This window comes from Prionailurus bengalensis, chromosome A2 (genome assembly GCF_016509475.1).
Source record: "Prionailurus bengalensis isolate Pbe53 chromosome A2, Fcat_Pben_1.1_paternal_pri, whole genome shotgun sequence".
NCBI classification, from domain to species: Eukaryota; Metazoa; Chordata; class Mammalia; order Carnivora; family Felidae; genus Prionailurus; species Prionailurus bengalensis.
Genome location: NC_057348.1, coordinates 15,548,566 through 15,571,516, shown reverse-complemented (window position 1 = coordinate 15,571,516; position 22,951 = coordinate 15,548,566). Strand labels below are relative to the sequence as shown.

At 52.5% G+C, this 22,951-nt stretch overlaps 1 protein-coding gene across 1 annotated transcript in view; it reads right to left on the bottom strand.

Moving 5' to 3' along the window:
- Positions 1-1,810: 1,810 nt before the first annotated feature.
- The window catches only part of LARS2 (leucyl-tRNA synthetase 2, mitochondrial), a 171,442-nt gene continuing 150,301 nt past the window's right edge, over positions 1,811-22,951 (bottom strand). Inside the window, 3 exon segments of the mRNA XM_043587211.1 lie at positions 1,811-3,041; positions 8,575-8,702; positions 20,492-20,603. Of these exon segments, the coding sequence (XP_043443146.1) occupies positions 2,862-3,041; positions 8,575-8,702; positions 20,492-20,603 (420 nt within the window). The 3' untranslated portion in view covers positions 1,811-2,861.

Sequence of the window (22,951 nt, the reverse complement as noted above, 5' to 3'; positions counted from 1 at the left end):
TTTGATATCCCCCCCCCATTAATGAAAAACCCCACAGCCAATACAAGTTAGAAAATGCAAAAAAAAAAAGGAAACAGAAGGAAAAAAAATTACGTGTAGGACTCTTCAGCCAGTGATTTGCGGGCAAATTTCCTTCGGTCTTTGTAAGGGTGGGAATTTAAAAACATCACGGTCAGGATCACACCGTGGAAGTATACTGATTTATTCGTGAGAAAAATTTCATCGTACATGTTTTTTAGAAACATCCTTGGCCTTACGTCCTTTTATAAACCATGCTTTGTCTCCGGCTGCACCCAATTTTCCTTAACCAGCTCCGGGTGGGGGGGTGTACTTAGGTTGGGACAAAGCATGTCTAAGTCGTTTCTCGGCTCATCTGTTGCTTTAGGGTCTCCGAGATCAGTTTCGTTTTCCTTGGCAAACCTAGGCGCCTACCGTAGTGGCACCTGCCGTGGGGCTTCCCGGCACCGCTTTCCTTGTGGACAAACTCTCTTCACTCCGCCCCCTGACAGATAAAACCCTGCCATCGCCCCGTGAGCCTGGATCTCCCACTGGCTTGGCAACAACTTCTGCCTCCAGCCCCGTGGACCCCACACCGTGCTCTCGGACAGTCAGCCACTACCTGTCCCTGCATCGAGGCAGTTAAGAGAGCCCTGAGAGGCTTCCCCACCCCTCCTCCCTACCCCCAGGGATTAGCCTTTCGTTCCTTTCTTCCTCTATACCAACCATCTCAAGGAGTACCAACGGAGCTCTTGTTTTCAAAAGATTTATCCTCTTGGAGAAAAAGTTCTCCAAAGCCACAGTGGTTAGTGCAGCAGCCCTGAGGCTTTAATGGCCCATTGCTCTGGCCAGATTACATGCAGATAAAGGACTTTCCCCCACTACCCGTATCTTGTTGTTCAAGGCCACTCAGCTCACTTTGGGGCCAAAGAGGACAACCAACCAAAACCACTCACTCCTCCCTCCTTCCCTGGATCAAATAAATATCTTCATCGACTCGCTTATATTTAACCCACAGGTGCTAGTCTGTGGAATGGGGCTGTGTCTACCCAAGTCAGCTCCGGGAACATCTCAAGTACCTGCTGGAGAGTTCTGGCCCCTGCTTCCCCTTCTTTCCCAGCTGTCCTCCTCCAGATGTTTTGGTCCTACACCAAACTCATCCCAGCGAAGCTGAAGATGGGGAGAGGAGGAACTAGTTAAATATTACGGTTCAAATCCACCGACTTAATCCAGTGGTTCCCAGGCTTTGCTGTCCATTAGAATCACCCGTGCAGAAGCACCTGGGTGGCTCAGTCGGTTAAGCCTCCGACTTCGGTCCAGGTCATGATCTCGTGGTTCATGAGTTCGAGCCCCGCGTCGGGCTCTCTGCTGATATCTCAGAGCCTGGAGCCTGATTCTGTGTCTCCCTCTCTTTCTGTCCCTCCCCCGCTCTCTCTCTCTGTCTCAAAAATAAATAAACACTAAAAAAATAAAATAAAAAAGAATCACCCGTGCAGCTTTTAAGATTCCCTGATGCCCAAGTGCACCTTAGACCACTTAAATCAGAATTTCTGATTTAACGGGGACCAGAAACGGTATTCAGTTGAGCCACATTCAAGAACCAGTAACTTAACGGCTGTTACTCGTATCTCTGAATCAGTGTTGTCTCTCCCATGTCTGTAAGTCCTACACGTACCTCACTTTAGAACTTTCCATGTGGAGTCAGGCATACGGCCAAGGCTTCCGACGATGATAGAATACCTCAGTCTGTTCCTGATTAACTCCTAGAACTGGAATGTGGTGGCTATTCCAAGATCACACATATGTCCCAAAGTCGCACATGACAAACATTTTATTACGTTAAAAAAAAAAGTCATCTGTTAGCTGTTCAACTGCAGGCTACCTCATCTGAGGTTACCTCAGAAAAATGGCATCAGAAAACAAATACAGATTTTCAGCATCACAAAATGGCGAGATTCTCCTCCACTTCCCCATTAAATGTTAATCAGTGGCTTTGGCCGCTTCTGCTCAGGGCACCCAATTGCTGACATCACATAGGACCCGGTTATCCTAATGACACCAACGATAGGGGTCCGTCCCCAGCCGCCTCCCCGGCTTCCAGACGGTGGCGGCCTGAACAAGAAGGCAACACCCGGTGGCTCTGGGCCACTCCGCCCCGGCGAGCTCGCGCTTCTCACGATGGGCTCCGGGGGCCACATCGACGGCGGTGGCGGCATCTGGGGCCCACACGAGCAGACACCGCGCGGGGCTGCGGTCGGCCCTGCGATTGCTTCCATCTGAGGTCCCACCCGGCGTGGTCCTGCCTCACTGCGCAGCAAATGTCACACCCCGAGAGAGGGTAGGAAGTGGTGCTTCACCCCAGGAGGCGGGGACACCTGTAGAGGGACCCGCCCCGCTTGCCTTCTGGTTCCTAGCGGCTTCTGAAGACCGCAGCATCCACGCCACAATCTGGGCATTTGGACACGACCCAGATGCCGTGCGTGGGTCCTCAGTTCGCCCTCCCGCTCCCGGGGTGTGTCGAAGGCCGTGCGGTTTCTGGGGGTCAGAAGCTCCCAGGCTGCTCGAGAGGCACACGTGCATTCTCACTTCTCTTCTCGCCTTCCTGCAAACACCCGGCCGTACCTCTGGTGGCTTCGCGCGGGGTCAGATGGCTTCCTCCACCTGCAGGGGCTGCCCCACCCCTCCGCCTTCGAGAGTCCTTCTGCTCTGCCCACACCCGTCCCCACTCCTGCACCAGGCCCCGCCACAGAGGCTCGCCACCCATACCCGTCCATCAGAGGATGAGGGTGAGCGTTCAAGACGTCCGTCGTTCCCCCACCCTGGGCCAGCGCCCCCCTACCCCTACCCCTTCCTCCTCCCTGCCGTCAGTCCTGCACCAGGAAGTTGATGAGGGCCGTTCTGGGGGAGAGGAACGCTTTCTTGATGCTTCGCCCCTGCAAGAGCCTGACACCCAGCTCGCTTTGGAGGACGAGTTCGTGGACTTTGTCCTGGTCCCGCGAGACCCGCTGGGGCACGGGGATTGTGCCGCAGGCTTTGTTGTTGATCTGAGGAGAGAAGCCGAGACAAGCGATGAGGAAAAGTCCTGAGAGTGGCAGGCGCCTTCCCCGCGGAGGGGTGGCGTCCGTGCCCGGCCTCCCAACACACCCAGACGGGCAGGGAGAGGCTGGGGGCCCCCGGCACCTGCGGCCAGTGCACCTGTGCTTCCCGAGCGTGGCCCCGTCCCAGCTGCGCAGGAAGTTAGGTCACACACCCTCAGCTGCTCCCCGGGGGAGGGGAAGGGCTGTGTCACCCAGGATTCTACCCAGGCCGCGGGTGGGCCGGCTCCTGCGGAAGGCAGGCCACCTCCCTGTCACGGGCCTGGCTCCTGTGAAAAGGGGGCGCCCGGGCACGGCGACCGGGAACCTGGGCCCACATCACTTTAACTCTCCTTGCCGAGAAGGGGCCAGTACAGTTGCAGACGTCGGTGGGTATTCGCTGAGGATTTTTCAATACGGACAAACGTCACAGCAAGTATGAACTGATGTGGGCACGGGGGGGAAGTGCTCTCACGGCCCTGGTGGCTTCTCAACAGCCATGCTCCAAATCCCCAAGCCCACTGCTCCCGTAAGAACACTCAACGCTTCTTTCACTGATGCTCCTGGTTTTTTTTTTACCGGGAAAATGCAGTCACTGTATTATGAAAAGTTACCAGGAATAGTCTCTGAAGTTTCGACCAAAGCCTATCAGGTGTCCCTAATCACCTGCCTCATTTTTTTCAGATTTATGTAGAACTTGGTGGCATTTTTCTTGGTTGCATCACCCTGTATCACTGCGCGGGAGCCAAATACGGTAAAATAGTACGTCCTGAAATGTTCTAAAATATGGTTCTTTTTTGGGGGGGGGGGGTGCCTGGGATTGGTTCCATCCAGTGGCTCAGTCGGTTGAGCGTCCAACTCTTGGTTTCGGCTCAGGTCATAACCTCGAGGTTTGTGAGTTCGAGGCCAGCATGGGGCCCTGCACGCAGCGCGGAGCCTGCTTGGGAGTCTCTCGCCGCCCTTCCCCCGCCACTCGCAGTGTCTCTGTCTCTCTCAAGATAAATAAACTTAAAAATAAATAAATAAACGAACAAATAATTAATTTAAAAAACGTGGCTCTTTTAAAAAAGTGTGAGTCTAGGGGCACCTGGGTGGCTCAGTCGGTTGAGCGTCCGACTTCAGCTCAGGTCATGATCTCACGGTCCGTGGGACTGAGCCCCGCGCGTCGGGCTCTGTGCTGACAGCTGGGAGCCTGGAACCTGCTTCGGATTCCGTGTCTCCCTCTCTCTCTCTCTGCCCCTCCCCCACCCATGCTCTGTCTCTCACCATCTCAAAAATAAATAAACATTAAAAAAGAACAACTAAAAAGTGTGAGTCTCGGGGTTGGGGGTGGCTCAGCCGGGTTAAGCGTCCGCCTCTGGATTTCAGCTTCGGTCGTGATCTCGTGTTTCAAAGAGCTGGAGCTCTACGTCGGGCTCCGTGCCGACAGTGTGGCACCTGCTTAGAATTCTCTCTCTCTCTCTCTGCCCCTCCCCCGCTCGCTCTCTTTCTCTCAAAACAAATAAACTTAAAAAATAAAATAAAAGTAAAATGAAAAAGTGTGAGTCTCCTGGACGCAGGGTTTTGGTGTCCTAAAACGGCAGCGCTAGGCTGCTGCTCAAAGGACTGTGCCCCCCACCACCCGCCTTCTCGTTTCTAAGCCATCGGGAGCTACCTTCTTCCAGCGCCCTGTGCTTGCTTTGACCGAGACCTCCCACCCTGTCACACCAAAGCCGTGCCCCCCCGTGAAGTCCTGGGGGCCCCGGACACGGCCTTCTCAGAACTTGGTAATGAGTCACCCAGCTCCAGCTTCTGCTTCCGGATCTTACCCAGGGAAGAGGGGCCCGGGGCAAGCGAGAGAGCGAGTGCTTTTGCGCAGACAGACTCAGGCTTGACTCTCAGGCCTGGACTCACAAGCCGCGGGACCTTCAGTTTTCTCTTCTTTAAGGATGGAATCTTCCGGACTGTTGAGGAAGATCACCTGTCCGAAGGGACCAGCTCACTAAGCCTTACGCCTCCTTACTCCCGGCCACGATGGAAGGGGCCGGTGTGGGATGTGCTCGGCACAACGACCCTACTTCCAGACCCAGGGCTTCCCTGGGGACCTGGGGGCTGGCCCCTCTGGTGAGGCCTGTCCGGGGAGCTGAATCGTTCCCCTGAACCCAGCAGGCCTTCCCACACGGCCCCAGGCACCCTCTCATGGCTTCTGGAGCCCTGGGACTCCCCTGAGTCGCCCTACCCAGGGCAGTCCCTTCGCGGCGGGTGGGTCTCTATCATGCTCCACCTCCTGGCATGAGGCACCAGTTAAATGGACAACAGATGCCCCCGGACTTGGCCTTCAGGGGCCCAAAGGGGAAGAAGCTCTCTTTGACTTTAGAAGAATCTTTTGGTCTCTGTTTGGTGGCTTCACAAGCTTCTGCCCTTCCATCTTTCCCACTGCCCCCCCCCCCCCCGCCACCCCCATCACCCACAGCCTCGGGCCGGGGCCTCGGCATTGTTCTCTTGGACTTTTCCAACTGAAAAGTTGGAAACCATGAGCACTGCCCTCGCCCCACCCGCGGCCGCTCACAGAGACACGGAGGCAGCCCCGCAACAGCGAAGAACAAGGAAAGTCCCCACCGACCGAGCTCTCGCTCTGTGCCAGGCGCTGGGCTACGCAATCCACCCGAGCAAACCTGCTTATCCTCCTGCAGCCTCATAAGGTACATGCAGGACCACTGCGTGCCCATCGTACGGATGGGAAAGCCGAGGCACAAGAGGTGAAGTCACCTGCCCGAGGCCCCACCCCACAAGTGGAGTCGGGGTGACCTCATGGATCCTCTCTCCCCCTGGTCAGCCCCCTGCCAGCCCCCAGCCCTGATGCCCTGCTTGTGCCCGTGCTCTAGCCCCCCTCCGTGGCTCACCGTCCCAATGTCCCCGAGGGCGCTCCCCCCTTTGCTTCTGCCGAGCAGGCATCGTCTTTCTGCACTAGGGTAATGCTGCTCCTCTTTACGGCCAAGGTCCCACGTCCCCTTCCGTCAATGCCCTGACTGTGCGAAGCGGTGATCCCGACACGAGCACCTAGCAAGCCGGACCGGCAGGAGCCTGGCATTTAGTCATTTATGTGACATGGGTAAAACAGGGCCCGCTCCAGGGCAGCTGTGTGGGGGTAAATGAGTCAGGATCTCGAAAGTTCTTCGGGCAGTGCCCGGCCCGTAGTCGGTGCTCACTGCTTGTTAGTGGGTTTTGTCACTAGTGTGTCCAGAAGCAAGCTAAGCGTCTCCTGGCGTCATCCGATCTAATTCTTTCAACAACTACACAGAGCAGCCACTGTGTGGCCCCCATTTCGCCGTTGAGGAAACTGAGGCTTATGGAAGTATCTTGTAAGACGGAGACTTACGGGCAGGAGAGTCTCGCTCCCAAGCTCCACGTGTTAACCTTGAGTCTCCAGAAACTCCCTGTGTGTGTGTGTGTGTGTGTGTGTGTGGCATTTGTGTGCCCCCTAGACCGTCCCTCGTGGGTGCCACGCTGCATGGAGAGAAGCCGGTGCCCCTGGGCTCAGTATCCCTAGTGTTGGGCACGGCCCTGCATGCCGTGGGCACCGAGAACTCGAGCCGGACCGAATCAGGCTGAATTACACTGCATGGTGCTCAGCTCCCATTTCCGGCCGGGGCACCAGTCAAGATCACACGGACACAGAATGCAGGCCTCCACAGGAGGTCTGTCACACGGCCCGGTGCCCCGAGCCCGAGGTGCTCAAGTTGGGTAGACCCGCAGGGAGTCCCATTTGTAAACATTTTAAACGCTGAGTTTTCATTTCAACGACAATCTGAAACCATTTCGCCAATCACCAAAACGAAATTTCTTTTCTGCAGTGATCAAAGTGGAATGATACTGCATAGGCTAAACCTCCAGTTCCTCAAGCTGGCATTTCTCCATGTGCAGAGGATGTGTTCTCAGGGGCCCACGAGATCTTTCTTACTTAAAAAAAAATTTTTTTTAATGTTTATTTATTTTCGAGAGAGAAAGAGAGAGCATACGTGGGGGAGGGGCAGAGAGAGGGGGAGACAAAGAATCCGAAGCAGGCTCCAGGCCCTGAGCTGTCAGCACAGAGCCCGACGCAGGGCTCAAGCTCACGGACCGCGAGATCATGACCTGAGCCGAAGTTGGACGCTTAACTGACTGAGCCACCCAGGCGCCCTGAGATCTTTCTTACAGACATTACTTAAGGTAAAGAAGAAATGGCTTCTCTGTGCCACAGAGCTGTTTTTGACTTTGAGAGTTTTGGAAGAAGCCCTCCAGGCCACGCCCATGTCCTCCTCTCCGTGGGGGAGGCAAAGCGGGGTCAGCGTGGAACCAAGCATCAGGGGAGGTGGCGTGGAGACAGAGTGGCTTCTGAGGGGCTGAGCCTCCCGCATGAAGCCGTTTCTCCACACGTCCACCCCCCTGCTGGGCCCAGGGTTTGCACAGACACAGAAGGGCAGGGTTTGCACCTGCCTGGCAGACCGGGGCCCTGGGAGGCTGTGCTCTCCCTCAGCCCCTGGGTGATGTCTTCATGGCCTTTTTCACAATTTGCAGTAATATTTTTCTTTCCTTTTTCTCTTTCCTGTCTCTCCCACTCGGCTTACAGCTCTGTAGGTATTAGGGACCCTGTGTGTCCTGTTTGATTTGTATCCCCAGAGCCTAGCACTGTGCCTGATGGTAACTTGAGAACTACTGATGAATCAATAAACCCGGACAAGGCGACCAACTTCTCTGATTTCTCCACTGCAAACACTGAGAATGGAAACGCCTACTTCACTGAGTGAGAAGAGTTTACTTTGATTTTGGATGTGAATGACCTGGCCCCGTATGTGGTTCAGAGACGTGTGTGCTAAGAGGTCCCCCAGTTCAGCCACATCAGCTTACATATGTAACAATCATATAAAAGATAAACTATTAGAGTTACCTGCTCTATAAAAGGTTGAAATAAAAAATGTCTTTTATGTACCTACAATGATGCAATTTACCAAAAAAAAATTCTTTTTTTTTTTTTAAGTAGGCTCTATGCCCAGCACGGAGCCCAATGCGGGGCTCAAACCCGCGACCCTGAGATCCAGAGTTGGAAGCTCCACTGACTGAGTCACCGAGGTGTCCCCCGCCCCCGCAAAAGAAATTTGATGTAGCCTTTCTGAAAGAGATTTTTCAGTGAGGTGCTCCTGTTCTGCCCACCTCCTCACTCTCACCCTCCTCCCTAAATGAACCAAGAGCAGCTGAACGAAACAGACGGAAGAGGAGACTGGAACACGGCTGGAGAACAAGACGATCAGAACCTGTAACGCAGGACAGGGTTCTATTTTCCACTTTCTAATCCCTGGAGGGCCCTGAGTATTTTATGCTCACAAGCTTTTGGTATGCGGTGACCTCAAAACTGAAGTGTGCAAAGCAAAGACGGGTGGGACAGTCAGGCTGAGGGCGGGGTAGGCTGGAAAGGCCCAGGCAGTGGCTGTGGGTCTCGCGCGGGGCCGGGAGACTCCCAGCCTCCGGGGCTGCGGGACAGACTCACCAGGACGGCCATCTCCACGACGTCGGGCTGCTGAAGGAACTGCGGGTCCACGGTCGGCCACGCCTGAAGCAGCACGCCGGCGTCCCAGGCATAGTGGGCACACAGCTTCCCGGGGACCTGTTGCAGGCCTGCAATGCCAAGGCACAGAGGGTCACTGAACACGCAGGGCTCACGGGGGGGGGGGGGGGGGGGGGGGCAGGGGGAGTCGCTTTCGCCCCGGCACAGCCCGGCGTGGAGCTGCCTGAGGCCGCACTATGGCTTTTTCACAGCCTGCCAGGTGCCCCCCCACTTACTCTGGCCTGGGTTTATGGGTAGCCCCCCCAACTATTTTCAACAGCGCCCAGAGCTGTAAAGATGGGTGGACACGTGGTTCTAAAGTGTGCATTTTGGGAACAACAAGGCCGCTGATCTGGTCTCTGCGGTTCTGTTGATGAAGGAATGCCTTTGTGCTCTTGAGAGCGGATCCCAAAATAACGAGCTGTGCTCGCTTCCTTTTCTGCCTGTGATTTACTTGTGGTCCGCGAGGCCCTCCCGCCGGGTCCTTTTACTCATCATCACTGGAGCCCACATGCTGAGAACAGCACGGCGTTCCTTCTCGACCTTCTCAGAGGGATCTCAGCCTTCACACTCGACCTCTTCTCGAGAGGGGCTCCTGCCAAGGGCTGAGCTGGAAAGAGCTGGCCTTGGCTCGGGTGGGTGGAACCCGAGGAGGCGGCGAGGAATCAAAGCCCACAAGTCTGCGTCCCAGAGCGCGTCGTGCTGCGGCCCCAAAGCAGGCACAGGCGGGCTCCACACCTGCAGGGCTGCCCGGGGACTTCAGCCGGGGGCTTCTGAGCAGGAAAGGCTTGGCCTGCAAAGTCGCTGCCGATCTCATGAGCACAAGAGAGGCCCCCAAACATGCAGGAAAGACACGCGTCAGACAGCAGATCCCTGGGCACTACCAGTGCGGCCGCACCCTGACCGCCTCCTCGTCCTCCTGGAGGCGGGCCCTGGACGGGGGATGGCCGTGAACGTGGCGGCATTCCTCACGCGGTGATTGGCTTTTCCGGGGGTGGCCCTTGCACACCTCCTCCTCGTCATTAGCCTTGAGCCCAGAAGATGCGTTTGAGGGAGGAGCCCAAGCCTCAGCGAATGGTCTGAAGCCAGCTCCGACGCAGAGGGAATGAATCCCACCAACACCAGTGTGCCGGGGACGCTGTGTTGGGACCGACGACGTTTTATTTTCCCCGATGGCAAAAGTAATGCCCGCTTCTGGCAGAAAAGGTCAGACTATAAAGAAGAAAATCATGTTCATCTGGACAGCATGTTTTAAGCTTCTTGTTTGGGAAGATAGTAATGTATTTAATGGCTAGGATATATATAAACCAACCCCACCAAAACAACCCACTACCGTCAGGATCATGCTGTATATGGAGTTCTGTATTCCTTTTGTTTCACTACTTTAACATCATAATTAATCAGGGAGCCTGGGTGGCTCAGCCCATTAAGCGCCCGACTTCAGCTCAGGTCATGGTCTCACGGCTTGTGAGTTGGAGGCCCGCGTCAGGCTCTGTGCTGACAGCTCAGAGCCCCCTTAAGATCTCCTGCCCTCCCTCTGTCTCTGCCCGTCCCCTGCGCATGTGTGCGCTCCCTCTCTCTCACTCTCAAAAGTAAATAAACATTTAAAGAATAAATAAATAAAATAGTGATTAATTTCATGGGAAAGGATGATATACAATAGCACACATAACACGATTCCAGTTTTAGTAAATGTTTATATGAACGGACAAAAGGTCACAGGGAATGGAACACAATACCAGCAGTGACTGTATCTGGGAGGTGGGAGCACAGGTGATCTTTCTTTCTTGAAAAATTGTTCCTTGGGGCGCCTGGGTGGCGCGCAGTCGGTTAAGCGTCCGACTTCGGCCAGGTCACGATCTCGCGGTCCGGGAGTTCGAGCCCCGCGTCGGGCTCTGGGCTGAGGGCTCGGAGCCTGGAGCCTGTTTCCGATTCTGTTCTCCCTCTCTCTCTGCCCCTCCCCCGTTCATGCTCTGTCTCTCTCTGTCCCAAAAATAAATAAACGTTGCAAAAAAAAAAATTAAAAAAAAAAAAAAAGAAAAATTGTTCCTTAACATTTGTTTATTTTTTGAGAGACAGAGACAGAGCGTGAGTGGGGGAGGGGCAGAGAGAGAGAGGGAGACACAGAAACCGAAGCAGGCTCCAGGCTCCGAAATGTCAGCACAGAGCCCGATGCGGGGCTCGAACTCAGGAACCACGGGATCATGACCTGAGCCGAAGTCGGATGCTTAACCGACTGAGCTCCCCAGGGGCCCTCTTTCTTTTAATGTGTTAACAGATTCTCTACCAAAAACATTGAATACTTCAGTAATTTGAAAGGGTATTTTGAAATCAAGGTTTCCCACACTGTGAGATCAGTTCAAGATTTTTCTTCTGTTTTTTTCTAATTTTTTTTGTCTTTTTATTTTTTTACCTTTTAAAATTTATTACTTATTTGAGAGAGACACAGACATCACAAGTGGGGGAGGGGCAGAGAGAGAGAGGATCCCAAGCAGTCACAGCACTGCCAGCACAGAGCCGGACGCGGGGCTCGAACTCGCGAAATTTTGAGATTGTGACCCGAGCCGAAACCAAGAGTCAGACGCTTAACTGGCTGAACCACCCAGGTGCCCCTCTTCTGGTTTCTTTGTAGGGTTTCTTTGTGTTCCCCGTTGAATCAGCTGTGCCTTTTGTGGGTAACGTGAAAGAACATTACACGGTCAAGTTTCCAAACCTGGTTGGCAGAGTCAACCTCCTCTTCCCTATCGGTTTGTGATTTTTCTTTTACAATACCCTGTAGTCGGGATGGTTTCTGGATTCTCCAAAGCTCTTACAAGTAGCTCCTCAAAGTGGCCATCCGCGATTCGGTAGAGCTCGGCCAGAGCGTGGACCAACGTGCGGCTTCCTCGAGAGGGTCGTGCTCCTCAAAGAAACTGGTCGGCCTACCCCCCGACGTGTGCGTAGAGGCAGAGGTGATCCACCTTGGAAGCTCAGGCTGCTTATCTCCTCGTGGGTTGTCACAGCCGGTTCCCAGACCGGCCCCAGGTCCACGGCTCACTCTGGAGCGGCGCTGACCCATTCGACTCCGGGCACCTCTGTCGTGATTCTTGTGCTGGTATCGCGCACTTATGTGTTGCTTATTGTATGTTTTACTCTCTGGCACTCCCGCTGTAACCCCGTGCTGCCAGTCGGTCTGAGGGAAGTGAACGCCCGCCAGAGTCTGAGAATCGAGCGGCATCAAAGATGTATTCCTGGGGCCCAGCTGGCCCCTGTGCCCCGGGGTTCCAGCACTTGCCAATGGACCTACTCCATTCCTGACAGATGTGCGTTTTGGCCGAAGCCGAAAGGAGCTTCCTGCTTGTTCCTCAGAAGGGGTGCTATTATGACTCCTATCTAAATACAAGACAGAGGTCACAGGAGGGAGATAATCACGTCTTTATTTTAGCAGGCTGGCCCAGTCTGCCTTGTCCTGTGACCCAGCTGCAGCGGGACGGATTCCAGACCCTCCGCATGGTAATTGTACAGGATGCCTGGGAGATGAAAGGGCCTCGGACACAAATGTTCTGGGCAGAAGCTGTTACAAATTCCACAATAAAAAAAAAATGAGGAAGCCCGGCCTTCCTGGAGCGATCAGGATGCTTATTTATAGCAGCCTGGGTCCCTGCCAGGGTTTCCCTATAGACAGGGGTGGGGCCATCCTGCTCAGCGGGGAGGAACAGAAACTCCTGGTGGGTTCTAGGCCCTGTTTTTGCCTCTCTACTCTTTAGGGAGGTAAAAATACCCAACATTTGCATAGCAAAAACAATGGTTTCTTTACATGACACAGCCCGGGTCGAGAGCTGGCCTCTGGGTTTAGCACCTGGACAAAGTCTGAACACTTTGGGAAGTGTCAAGGCCGTGGAGCACAAGGCTACCATGCGGGGGCCGGCTGTTGCCTACGGTCCACCCGCTTCCGACCCCTCCTCTGGGAGAGCTGTTGTCACTGACCTTCCAGGCAAGTGACCGAAACAGCTGAACTGAGCCTCCTCTCGTGCGCGGAGCACTGGCAAGGTCGCCACGCCGCCGTGGCAGCCAGGAGTGAGTGCTGGGGCGGTCAGGGTGTCTGCGGCCGGCGGCCTCTCTTGCTGGCTGTCACCAGGCCGGCTGCCACCCCGGCCCCGCGCTCTCACACACACGTAAGGGTGGGCTTGGGGACTCCATGGCCTCTGATCCCCCCCGAGCCTCATCCAGCCCTGGCGATTCCAAGGAAATGGACAGGATGTGATGCCGCTAGATTTTGGCTTTTGCCCACAGAAGGGGTCCTGCTGACTTTCTTTTGAAATAACGACACTGACACGCACATGCGTATTCGTACGTAAAATGCCCTCAGACCATCAGTGAGAACTTACTCTCCTTTACAATGGACACACACACACACACACACACAATTTGTACGTTTGTAATTTTGTTGAAATTGAGGAACATAACACATACGTGTGGCAAAATGCTACACTACACTTTTTTACAGCCACTTTTACGAGGAAAAATGGATCCGTGGCGGCAGCCTGGGGCTTTGAGGGTTGCGAGTTACTTCGGAATGCCTAAGCGGGGGGCACAGGGTCACCTGGCTGTGACCTCACAATTAAGGTGCTGATGAAAGACCTGGAGCCCCCACAAGGTAAAGCCTGAGGCCGGAGTCCAGACAGAAACCTCCCTGTGCAACCATAAAAATGGCCAGAAGAACAGAAACAGAGAGCTTACCGCCACATTTTAAATAACTCGTAGTTTGGACAAGAGGCTAACCCCAAAGCAGCACAAAAAAATAGCATAAGAAAAACCACCCAAATGACTTACAGAGCCTTCGTAGGGTGGGACACAATGTGGCTGGTAAACAAAAGAACGGGTACACCCGCCCGTAAGTGTCGATACAGAATGCCAACATCTGCATAGAAACAGATACACATTTCACGGACTACATGCATGGAGTTCTAGTGTCAGATTAAATTCTTTTTTTTTTTTGAAGCTTATTGATTTATTTTGAGAGAGAGCATGAGTGGAGGAGGGGCCGAGAGAGAGAGAGAGAGAGAGAGACAGAGAGAGAGAATCCCAAGCAGGCTCTGCACTGTCAGCAAAGAGCCCATGTGGGGCTTGAACTCATGAACCGTGAGATCGCGACCTGACCTCAACCGACTAAGCCACCCAGGTGCCCCCTTGTGTTCTCCTTTTCATGGCCACCACCCCCTCTGCCCAGTCCCTAACCCCCTGGCAACCACTACTGTGTTTTCTCTCTCTATAAATTAGTTATTTTGAGAACGTTATGTATAAATGGACTCAGAGTATATAACCTTTTGAGACTGACTTTTTTCACCCAGCATAATCCCCTTGGGATCCATCCACGCTGTTGGCGGTTAGAAAAGTCATTTTTCAGGATGATGAAATTAGATCTCCAACCACAGTACCACCAAGAAGCTCCCTGGTGGGTGACTTTCTGCCTTTTTACTGTCCACCACCAAAGGAAACCTTGTGTCCTTCGTCTGGAAACAGTATCAGTACTCCAAATACACAAAATTGCCCTAAGCGAGCAGCCACCACCCCTTGTCTGGATTAGGACAACACCCTATTATGGTGCACAAAAGAGAACTGTGTAAATTCAGACGTGGTGTCTTGAGCTTCTTAGATCCAAAACTTCAGGAAGGAAAAAAGATTTCCTCATCCTGTTACAGCTTTCGCCCACTGCCAAGACATTGGTTCTGTTTCCTACTGAAGGTCTTCACTGGCTCTTGAAGGGACTGGTAGGGGACTATTCAAGCTCCTCTGAAACGTTTCCTTTTTATCCACAGCGATGGCGGCCATTTAGCCCACAGGGCTCCGGACCTCCCCTAGGGGACCGGTCTCAATTCTGCTGCTCTCTGGGAGAGAACCTGTCCTGTGAAAATCTGCTTCTCTAGGGAACTCTGGGAAATGGCCATTTCTGACCATCCCGCCCCTCGCCGCGTTCCCTTTTATAGCCATTCTGAGTTACCTTCCAAAGATGCGGGAATGAAACCTGAAGCCAACGTGAAAGCTGAGTTTTCTAGAACAGACACGTGCGTGTGAAAACCGTGCAAAGCCTTGGCTCAAGAATGACCGGCAGTGTGAGATGACGATAATGAAGCTCCTGGCGACACAGGGCTTCTGTCTGCAAAGGACTTCCCACACCTGGAGACGCTGGCCCTCTTTAGTTCTGGGAGGGCCGGGGAGGGGTCACATCTCCATTCTCTCCTGAGGGCACCTGACCCGAGCCTGTGAGTCAATGACCAGACTGCCACACTAGGTGCGGGGACTCCTCACTTGACCATGTTATGGCCCCAGCTGCTCATTCAGAGGGGGCCACACACACACAGGGGGAGAGCCCGGAGACAAAGGCTTCCCATTACTTCTTTGAATTAAAAAAAAAACAAAATTAGGGGGCACCTGGGTGGCTTAGTCGGTTGAGTCTGACTCTTGATTTCGGCTCCGGTCATGATCTCACAGTTCGTGGGTTTGAGCCCCGCGTGGAGCTCTGTGCTGACAGCACGGGGCCCAGTTGGGAGTCTCTCTCTCTCTCTTTCTCCTGCTCTTGTGTGCACACGCACGCTCTCTCTCTCGAAATAAATTAACAAACATTAAAAACAAAAACACAATTAGTTGCCATGAATTTGTAAAGCGTGAGGGAAGACCTTAACTAGAAGGCCCTCGCCAGCTCTCCCACAGATGCCCCAGAACGGAGCGTGGCACATAATACATGCTCTATAAACCGACTGAATGAAACACTGTAGCAAAACTAAGATTCAAGCTATACGTACTTGTAACACAGCTCACAAAAGCCACACAGCTCACAAAAGCCACGTGTGCTGTGTAGGGAGAATCATGGAGCAAGGTCTAGAACAGGCCTTTCTATCCTAATACTTTAGCATAGGTCTGTTGAGGATCCTGTCGCATAGCTGAAGGACAGACTGGCAGGGCCACGCCCACAGTGCAAACTCCTATCCTAAGACCTGCCGGGTAGAGAGGGGGCCCTGGGGAGAGTAGATCCGGCCTGCCCCCTCCCCCACCACCCTGCAATGCAACTGAAGGGGCAGCCAAGGAGGGGGTTTCAGCAAATCCCACTGACTTTACTCTTTTGTGGGAGAAATGAAATGAGGGAGGAAAACAGAGAATTCGGGACAAAGAAGATAAAAGAGACATGTATATTCCAGGATAAGAGGGAGTTTATTGCAAGTTAGACTGGTTTGCTTTAGAGCAAAGGAAGACTAGGAAAGAGTGAACAGCACGCCATTTAAAAAACGTAATGTGGCCGCCAATGCTAAATGAAAGAGCCAGGTTTCCTTCCCCAGGAGACAAGAAAAGGCTGCATAATACGGCAACAGCATAGCAGGGCCTGTACCAAACTCCCTTTGGGGCACTCTGTCTGTTCCGCAAAGAACGGGCAAACGACTCATCCTTTATAGTCTAAGACAAGGCAAAACACAGAAGGAAACCAACACACTTCATCGGGTGAAGTCGGTGAAACCCTCATTTCTAAACCTGACCACGCCTACTGAGAAAGGCTGGTCTTCCTCAGGAGAATAACGGCCAATTTCTAAATAAAACTCTAGCAGATAGAATTTAACGGTACATTAAAAGTCCACAACAGGGGCGCCTGGGTGGCGCAGTCGGTTGGGCGTCCGACTTCAGCCAGGTCACGATCTCGCGGTCCGTGAGTTCGAGCCCCGTGTCGGGCTCTGGGCTGATGGCTCAGAGCCTGGAGCCTGTTTCCGATTCTGTGTCTCCCTCTCTCCCTGCCCCTCCCCCGTTCATGCTCTGTCTCTCTCTGTCCCAAAAATAAATAAACGTTGAAAAAAAAAAAAAATTAAAAAAAAAAAAAAAAAAGTCCACAACACCACGGTCAAGAGAAATCCATCCCAGGAGAGCTTAATATTAGGCAATCGATTAACTGGACCTAAGTCATATCAACGGGGCAGAGGGGGGAAGTTAAAAGCAAATGATACAAACACCTTAACACTGGAAGAATGGATGTTAAGTAAAATACAGCTCCCACTCCTAATATCAGTTCTGGAAAACAAGGACGGGAAGCTGTTTCCTTAACATTATAGGGAATATCTAGCCTCAACCCACAGCCAACATCAAGCCCAACAGGGAAGCGTGAGTTTCCTTGCTTAAAAAAAAAAAATTTTTTTTTTTAATGTTCATTTATTTTTGAGAGACAGAGACAGAATGCGAGTGGGTTAGGGGCAGAGAGGGAGAGGGAGACACAGCATCACAAGCAGGCTCCAGGCTCTGAGCTGTCGGCACAGAACCCGATGCGGGGCTCGAACTCACAGACCGTGAGATCATGACCTGAGTCGAAGTCGGATGTTTAGCTGATTGAGCCACCCAGGCGCCCCGCATTAGTTCCCTTTCCTTCTGGAAGTGAGACAGGGCTGTCTGGCACCAGCACTCTTGAACGACCTGTAGGGTTTTCTAAGCAGTACGTACACACACATGGAGACCTTTCTAACCATTAGAAAGGAAGACAATACTTATCCTTACTTGCTGATCACAGCATCCTAAAAAATCTAAGAGGATTTTAGCCCTTACACAACGTATGAGAAATTGGAAGGGAATCTGGGTCAGAGAATAAGTATGCAAATAAATTTAAAAAAATTACATGCCAGCCATTACCAGTCAAAAATTGGTACAAAATTGGTACAAATTGACAACAAAAAACCCACTTGAGAATAATCTTAAGAAATGCATGGGACTGGGCACCTGGGTGGCTCAGTTGGTTAAACATCTGACTTCAGCTCAGGTGATGATCTCATGGTTGGTGAGTTCAAGCCCCACATCCCCTACATCAGGCTCTCTGCTGTCAGCGCATAGCTCACCTCAGATCCTCTGTCCTCCCCCCCACCCCGCCCCCCGCCCTCTCTCTGCCCCTCTCCTGCTCTCTCAGAAATGAACATTAAAAAAAAAAAATGCATAGGAGTTACATGAAAAAAACTACAAAACTTGACTCAGCACAAAGGAAGTCTAGAATAAAGGGCCAGACAAGGGCAGGGGTGCCTGGCTGGCTCAGTCGGTAGAGTGTGTGACTCTTGATCTCAGGGTTGTGAGTTTGAGCCCCATGTTGGGTGGAGACATTACTTAAAAATAAAATTTAAAGAAAACGGGGGAGGGGAGGGACAGACCAGATGGAAGTCTGGAAGGGGTAAAAACGGGAGACCTTCCCAAATTAATTCTAGGTTTGCCAAATTTCAATCAAGATCCAAGCATTTTAATAATAAAATCAGGGGCACCTGGGTGGCTCAGTCAGTTAAGCGTCCAACTTCAGCTCAGGTCATGATCTCACGGTTTGTGGGTTTGAGCCCTGCATCGGGCTCCGTGCTGACAGGTCAGAGCCTGGAGCCCGCCTCGGATTCTGTGTCTCCCTCTCTCTGCCCCCACCCCCACTAGTGCTCTGTCTCTCTCTTTCTCAAATAAAGACTTTAATGAATAAACATTAAGAGTTTAATGAATAAACTCAAATAGTTTAATGAATTAAAAATGTTCAATGAGTAAACGTTAAAAAAAATTATACCAGAGTTCTACTGAGAAGAAAAAACAGGTGAGAGGAGCTAAAAACATTATGAAAAAGGAATGAAGGGAGGCTAGCCCACCAGATGTTAAAACCGTATGGAAAAATCCAATAATTAAATCAGTGAAACAGAACATACGCTTGAAAAACAGGCGTGGAGTGGAAACGGGGATAACTTTTCAGGAAAATAATCTGGCGACATACATGAAGAGTCTTAAGAACATTCCTAACCCTCCCGCTTCAAGGACATCCTCTGAAGCGGGCACACAGATTTACGCACAGAATTGTCCACAGTGGACGATGGGAACAAGTGTTAGACATGTGACTGGAACAGTTACCAAAGTCATGCCTGTGGACAATTAATGCAGTCATGAAAACCGTTTACGGGTTAAAAAAAAAAAAATCAAAATGTTGACAGATGTGTCTCGTTTTCAAACTGGAAATACTCAGAAGTGAATTTTTTGCTCACCCGGGGAAACCTCATCGGAGGAAGCCCGTGTAGAGGGTGGCCGACCTGTGCCACACACTCCCTCTTGAGTCCGTCCCCGCAGGCCACACTAGGCCTCTGACACTGAGGCCGAGGCCCGGGGGCCCGAGCCCCTCTAAGACTTAACCACCCACACTGGCCACGGAAGGCGTGCGGCCCCGACGCTCACCCTCGCGGCAGCCAAGGCTCAGCGAGGGTGTCACTCAGGATTTCCGGGGGACGGAGTGGGCCCAGGCGGGGCTGTTCCAGCATGCGGGATGAGTTTACCACAGAGGCACTGCAAAGTCCTTGCAAAACACTGGGAATCGTGACGGATGCTCTCGTCCGAGCAGCTTCGCCAGCGCTCCAGAGAATTTTTGGAAGCTGATCTGAAAATGCGTCTCGAAAGCCTTAGTAGTTTGGGGCGCCTGGGGGGCTCAGTCGGTGGAGCATCCGGCTCCGGCTCAGGTCACCATCTCACGGTTTATGGGTTCGAGCCCCACGTCGGGCTCGCGGCTGTCAGCACAGGGCCCGCTTCCGATCCCCTGCCTCCCTCCCACTTGCGCTCTCTCAAGGGGTATTTTACGTCCCTTCGGAGCAAGCCTTATGCCTAGATATGTGTTGTAAGGAAATGATTTTGCATGTGGACACAAACATAGCTGTTCAACTTTTAAAGCGATATTGTATAATTATAAGTGGTCTGAGTGTCCAAAAATCGAAAATGGGAACCCACCATGAACCTCATATACCACCTGAAGAGGTAATCCCGTATCAAAATTAACAAAAAATAGAGATGAGTACAAGGAAAAGAAAGAAATAACTACTGAAGGCAGCTTAGTGTGAAGAATGTTTAAATTATTTCCTTTTTAACGTTTTTTGTGTTTTTTTTTTTTTTTTTTTGAGACAGGGAGACAGAGCATGAACGGGGGAAGGTCAGAGAGAGGGAGACCCAGAATCTGAAACAGGCTCCGGGCTCTGAGCTGTCAGCACAGAGCCTGACACAGGGCTCGAACTCACAGACCGCGAGATCATGACCTGAGCCGAAGTCGGCCGCTTAACCGACTGAGCCACCCAGGCGCCCCTAAATTATTTCTTAAAAGGAGAGGACATAAGTGTTTCTAGCGATAGCCTTTGAGAATGACCAATGGGCCCTGAAAAACGTTCTCATGGGGCTGCCTTACGAGAGGAAAAGTGCATGAGGTCCTGCCTTAAGCTTTCATGCAAGGGCCAGGTCTTAACAGCAGAGGGCCACAGTCCCCCCGCTTGCCCGCACATCAGAATCACCGAGCAGGTGGTTAAAAACAGGCCCTCCAGTCACTCCCCAAGGCTCCAGAACTAGGACCTCCAAGGGGGGTGGGAGGGGCAGAGGCTTCTGCAGCTGATTCACCTGAGCCTCGGGCAGGGGGACACGCCTCGGTGCCCAGTTCAGCAATAATGGGCCGCTGGAGAGACTGAATCCCTGTCTAAGCGACTAAGGTTTAGATCCGCAACCAAAATTCCTGGTGCCCTGCTCTCCATCCATAAAGTGGGACTAAACCCGAGGTTCCACCTTAAAAAGATGACATGGGGTCATGGTATAGGGAGAGCAGGATACTGAGTTGTGAGAGAGTGTTCCGTGGTGACGCCAATATTCCCATTCGTCTGGGCACAGAGTGCCGAAGCGGAGAAGTGTCCTCCCCTTTGGCGGGGGTGACCACGCGGAAGTCCCACCACTCCCACTACAAGACAGAGGGGTCCCAGGTACGGATGCCAAATGTCGGACCCCACGCCTGAGGACATCTGAGCCCCGGCTCGTGTTCAAGAAGAGGCTGGAGCACGTCCTGGTTAGCAGTAACGGGTCAGGCGAGGACACGCCCACCTACCTGCCCAGAGCTCCGAGGTGATGTGAGGGGCCATCGGGGCAGCCATCACGGTCAGGGCACACACAGCGTCCTCGAACTCGGGGCTGTGGAGAACGACTCTCTGCGAGGCTTGCTGGGGAAGAGAAAAGAACAATGTGAGAACACCGAGGCACACAGAATAAGCCTGGGGAAGGAAGGCCATCCATGTATCTGAAGTCCAGAGACACAGGCAGGCAAGCAGCAACCCTCCTGGCCATCCATTTGCTCTGGACGAAGAATGTCCCCCATCTAACTCTAGTATGACAAGGAGGGCAGCAGCAGCAACAGCAAAGACACCACTCTTAACTGAGCACGTCCTACGCCCTCAGTCTGAGGCTGACTCATGTGATTCCTACAGCTACCGCTGGGGGGCAGTGTTCTTTCCCCCACCTGGTGGATGAAGCAGCTAAGGGTCACGGAGGGAGAGTAACCTGCCCCCAGGTAGGTGGCTAACCAAGCAACGCAGCTCCCACGAGCATCCAGCTTTGTCTGAAATCAGAGTGCAACTCCTAGCGGCTCTGCTGGGTTTCCCGGGTGCTTCGGAGTCCGTGAGACCCGCACACGGGCTTGCTCACGGGTTTCGCAACGTGCAAATGTCTGGCACAGGGGTCCCTCTGCCCCCTCGGGGGTCTCAGGGGTCCTCCTCCTATTAAACAGCTTTGCCAGTTACTGTAAACACCCAGTTGCTTCCTGCGGTGCAGCTAGCCAGGTGACCCAGCCACGCGCCCATCTAATTTACGGGGTACCTACCCTATGCTGGACTTTGGGGATAAAACGTCCAGAAAGGTACAGTCTCTGCCCTCAAGGGGTTTACTATCAACTGGGGAGACAAGTGACAGAGGACTTAAGGGTGTCACAGGGTGCAGGGGAGGGACGGTGGTGAGCAAAGCAGGGTGTGAACTGGCGAGTGTGGTCCAAGGACGGGGGGGAAGGAGGGGGGCCATCCCAGCGTGGCTGTGGGAAGGACATCACTGAGTTTCCCAGAGGCTGGCGGTTGTCGAGGCACGCTGGGCGAGTCCCGCTAAAAACCAGCCTGGCGAGATGGTGGCACTCCAGTCTATGTTCACTAAAACAATTGTGACAAAAACAATTTTGGTTTAATTTTATGAGGTTTGCTAAAATCAAAAGTAGGAAGCCCCCATGATATATATCTTGCTAGGTAGAGAGAGGCCAAAAATACTATACATTTAAAAAAAAATTTTAAGTTTATTTTTGAGAGAGAGTGAGAGAGCACGAATGGGGGAGGGACAGAGAGAGAGAGGGAGACACAGAATCCGAAACAGGCTCCAGGCTCTGAGCTGTCAGCACAGAGCCCGATGTGGGGCCTGAACCCACGAGACGAGAGATCATGACCTGAGCCTAAGTTGGATGCTTAACTGACTGAGCTACCCAGAAGCCCCTCACAAAATACTGTACATTTAAAAAAATGTTTATATATTTATATGGGGGGGGGGGGGGGCTTGTGCCGGGGAGGGGCAGAGAGGGAGAGAGAGAATCCTAAGCAGGCTCCATGCTGTCAGCACAGAGCCCGATGCGGTGCTCGATCCCACAAACCACGAGATCATGACCTGAGCTGAAATCGAGAGTTGGATGCTCAACCGAATAAGCCACCCACGTGCCCCTATACATTAAAAAAAAAAAACAAAAACATGCCTCTATGATCTTTGCAAAACAGCCTAAGAGATTGGAATCTAATTCCACGGGTGAGGGTACAGAGAGAGTCAACCAGAAGGGCTGTAGATGGAACGGTCAGCGAGTAGACATTTCATTTTTAATTTCTTTTTTCTATAATATTTGCCATTTTTTCCCAATTAAAAAAAATCACACACACTCGGCAAAGAAAATTTCGGAAACGCGAAATCACTCACGCGTTGTCCAACCCAGAAGAAAACTGATGTATTTTATCCCGGTCTCCAAAAATGCAAAAATACGGGACTTTCCACATCTGCCCATATACCCTTTGGCTTGACTGGAGTTTTTATCACATAGACACTTTTGTATCGTGTGTTCTTCCTTGCTGTTGTATCGGGAACAGTTTCTGAAACTAAGTATTCCTGGAAAGCACAGTGTGAATGGCGGTGGTGTATTTCCTTCTCATTGATACGACCGGAGTCATTTCCCGATTTTCCCTTCTGAGGACAGCTGGGGTTCTATGTCTCCGTGATTGCGAGTCACTGGCCAGTGGGCACCCCTGAATCAAAGGACATAAACAACTGCATGACTACTGACCTCAAAGTCAAAGTGCTTCCTGGAGAAGTTACATCAACCATGGCCACTGCTGATGTGTGACACCGTCTCACTGCCTTTGTAATAGCACAGACTTTATGTTAAAAAGTCTCCGCAAGGGGCGCCTGGGTGGCTCAGTCGGTTGAGCGTCCGACCTCAGCTCAGGTCACGATCTCGCGGTCCGTGAGTTCGAGCCCCGCGTCGGGCTCTGGGCTG